This window comes from Mastomys coucha, unplaced genomic scaffold (assembly GCF_008632895.1).
Source record: "Mastomys coucha isolate ucsf_1 unplaced genomic scaffold, UCSF_Mcou_1 pScaffold17, whole genome shotgun sequence".
In the NCBI taxonomy this organism is placed as follows: Eukaryota; Metazoa; Chordata; class Mammalia; order Rodentia; family Muridae; genus Mastomys; species Mastomys coucha.
The window spans coordinates 240,164-244,037 of record NW_022196899.1 but is presented as its reverse complement, the minus strand read 5'-3'; the positions used below and the strand labels follow the sequence as shown (position 1 = coordinate 244,037).

The 3,874-nt window shown below is 36.3% G+C and overlaps 1 protein-coding gene across 2 annotated transcripts in view; it reads right to left on the bottom strand.

The window, feature by feature from the left end:
* Positions 1 to 3,874, bottom strand: part of Hnf4g (hepatocyte nuclear factor 4 gamma) — a 124,008-nt gene that overhangs the window by 23,489 nt on the left and 96,645 nt on the right. The window contains exon 1 of one of the 2 annotated variants that reach the window (XM_031376234.1): positions 1,493 to 1,610. The exons of the other annotated variant lie outside the window; for it this stretch is intronic. Within the exon in view, the coding sequence (XP_031232094.1) occupies positions 1,493 to 1,610 (118 nt within the window). Of the gene's footprint in view, positions 1 to 1,492; positions 1,611 to 3,874 lie in introns of those variants that run through there. 2 annotated transcript variants of the gene reach the window in all.

Here is a 3,874-nt window from a genome sequence, read left to right as displayed (position 1 = left end):
TTCATATAATAAGCTCCACATTCTTGTGTGGTTTTAGTTGATTACAATTTGATGAAGGGTTATTTGGGGGTTTTTTTCTGGGAATTGTTTTATCTTGATTTCTTGGTTTTGGGGATTTTTATTGAAATACTGGGTTTGATATTTTTTTAATTTGAGAAGGAATTTAAATTTAAAGTAGGGTGGATAGGAAACACGAGAGGAAATGGAAGGACGCGGTAGAGAAGAATGTCATCACATATATTTTAACTTAAAAAGGATTTTAAATAATAAATACTTTTAAAAAAGTATCTGGAATCAATTGTGCTTCGTTGGATAACATTAAAATACTACAAGCAAACTCAAGTCTGGCTCTATGTGTGATGTTATACTTTTATGCAGCTGACAATGTTGTTACAAGCAAACAATTAGAAACTACTGTACAAGTAGTATGGGTGTGAATCGCTTTAGTATACACTGAAAGATTCAATACATTTATATGATACATCTGTACCTACTGCTTATGAATCTGTGGCCTCTTATTAAAACTCTGATTCTATTGAAATAAATACTGGGTACCTTTTACCAAAACCGTGTCTTCCTAAGAATTACACAACAGTTTCACTCTGCATTTATGTTAAATTAGACAATTGGGTTTTCAGTTTCTACAAGTTTCCCCACTACTAAGCTGTCGCTTATTGAAAATATAAAGTTCACATTTCAGAAGAATATTAAGCTAGTCATAAGATGGTTTTCAGTCCTAAACTATACAAACATACATTCCTACTGACACACGCACACAGGTATGCATTTGCCCCCACAGCATACATAACTGTAAGTTTTAACAGTTACCACCTGTCTTGAGTACACTTTCTATTTAATAAAAGAAATCTACATTCTGAGTAAACTGTATTATATAAAGACTCAAACCTGAAATGATCTGTCTTCCTTAAAGTTAAAATATTACAGTAGACACATGCCCCAAGCTCTGGAAGCTAAACATTAGCTCGTCAACCTGAGGTTATAATATAAACCTTTATTTCTTTTTCTATTTGTGTCCAGTGAAGAGACTGCACAATCGTCTTAGGTGGAGTTTCTTATCCACAGCAATGGAATACTGAGATGATGAGATGAAGAGTGGAGCCAGTAACCCCCCCCCCCCCAGCATCCTTTGTAATGTTGTCCCTAAGCCACTTTACATACTGTATAGAAAGTCTATTGTCAAGTCCAATGTCAAAATTACTATCACCTTGATGTACAGCAAATTAAATAGCCCTGAAACTATGCTTTGTAACCCACTAGGCTATAGAAACCTGGGGTTACTTTATAATGCAAATATAAGCTATTCTACCTCTAACATTAAACAGCTTAGGTAGCACAAAATTTAAATTCATGTTCAGATTTGTGACCTTAGACACAACTCTTGAATTCTCCAGCAACAAAGCTAATACTATCTGAGAGCTCCATTTCTTTCTCTTCTGCTTATTCTCTTACATATAATCATGTGAAAACTCACCATTGGGATTATACAGAATCTGCATAGTGTCAAACTCCAAGGTCGAGTAAGTTGGGTCCAGAACTTCACTGTAGTTTCCCATGTCCATGTCCAGTATGGGCTCTGAAACCCTCATCATCGGTTGAGAGACACACATACGAATGACTCCACACACCCAGGGTGTGCTAGCTGTTATGCTTTCGAGCTGTGAGTACTAACCAGAGCTAACTGTCACTGGGTGATTTCAATGCTTCTGTGGGAGGGGCTGTCAAACTGTAACTCCTTCAGCAGGCCATGTTCTACTCATTTTTCTTTTATGGCACATGAAAGCAATTCCTTGTGATAATCTTGGAGCGCTTCGTGGAACTACCTTATCTGAAGTGCTTAGTAGACTAACATGATCTTCTAAATTGATTTCCAGTGCACAATAAATGACATCACTGAGAGAGCAATTCAACACAGACAGGAATCCCTGTCAGAATTTGACATGAAGTTGTTGTGGATGGTAGCCCACACGAAGAGCTTCAAAGCACATAACACAAAGTTTTAAAAGTCAAGTTCATATTACTCTTAAAATTAGGTAAGCTGAAACTGTGACCTGTCACCGAACACTTAGCAATGACCTGTGACTGTGTGTGAAGTGTAACACACCGAACGCTTAACAGTGGCAGGTTTCCTTCGTATGTGCCATAAAACTGACTTTGCTTATTTTGGAGTAGATTTATTATTTGTGAGATTGCAATTTATGGTGTGTTCTAGCAACGTACAGGCAGAGCCTTAACATGACCTGCATAATCCTTCCAAATTATCAATTTACCATCCATGTCACTCCACAATTTCAGATTTCTGGGGGACAGCCTGGTTAGTATGCTTCCACTCAATGATTATTAAGAATTCATTTTTATTTTATCTAATTACATCCTAGGCATTAACCAAGTAAAGCTATCCCCAATCCATGGGTTTATACCTTCTGATCCACCTCAACATATATGACAGCATATTTTTCATGTGTCATTCTGAGGAAACGTTCTGAGTTCAGAAAATATTTATAAGTTAGAATTCAATATAAACATTTTACTTCTGATACATATATTTGTTGATTTTATTTTCTAAAAATGAATGCTGTACCTACTTTTTTATTTTTTTATTTATTTATTTTTTTTTTTAGTTTAAAGGTTTATACTCTATGTGTAAGAGCTATAAAGTTTATACTCTAAATGTAAGAGTTACAGCAGATCCAAAAGGCCCGGCACATCTCTTTAGGCGCAGTTTGCTTTCCTAATGAAGTCAGAGATGGACAACCTCAAAGAGTCCAGCCAGCCTCCATTTACAAAAGGGAGGGTCCTCCAGCCTTTTTCCTTAGCTTACGAGGTACAGCAAAATCCCTCTTTTTATAATTCTTGGACTGATAATTTTCTGAACAAATTAAACAAATCACTAGACTTGAAAGGGATGTGAATGTGCCCTAGCTTTCTGACTTACACAAGTAGACATGCTAATGTTTGATTGTAAAACCAAAACTCATTCTAAGTGATAATTCACTGCTAAGGACTCTGCTTTTTAAAATAAATCCCACACACACTTTCCTCAATCTTCAGTATTCTTTTTTATTGGTTATTTTATTTATTGACATTTCAAATGTTATCTTCCTCCCCAGTTTCTCCACCACAAACCCACTATCTCTCCTTCCCTTACCCTGCCTCTATAAGGGTGCTCCCCCACTTGCCCACCCACTTTCCCCTCAACTTTTTGGTTGGTGATTTAGCCCCTGGGAGCTCTGGTGATGGTGATGGTGATGGTGGGGTCGGGTTGGTTGATACTCCATTGGGGTCCCCATGCTCAGTCCAATAGTTGGCTGTGTGCATCTGCATCTGTGTTGGTCAGGCTCTATCACAGCCTCTCAAGGGACGGCTATACCAGGTTCCTGTCAGCAAGAGCTTCTTGGCATGGTATGTACTCACTGATAAGTAAATACTAACAAAAAAAAGCTTGACAAACCCATGACACAGCTTACAGACCATATGTAAACTAAATCAAAGTATTTATGTTGTGTTGGTTTTAAATTGAGGTTATCTCTAACTCTAAATTAGCTTATAATCATCTTCAAGAAAAGACCTTAGTCTTTATTTTTAAAGTTTATTTGACCCTATCAGAATATTTTTCTTTCTTTTTTTTATACCCTGACTTTACTCCTCAAACTTAAGAAATTAAGTTTAAATTCTTGAATTTATTGTTAATTGGTGAGTAATTCTTCTAGAAGAGGACAGAATTTATTAGAATGAGAGCATAGAGTCTCTGAAAAGTGAACCTAGAAAGATTATTTTAAAAAGGCACACTTTTTTTTTAGATATTTTCTTTATTTACATGTAAATTTCTCCATTCCCAGTTTCCCCTCCAAACAAC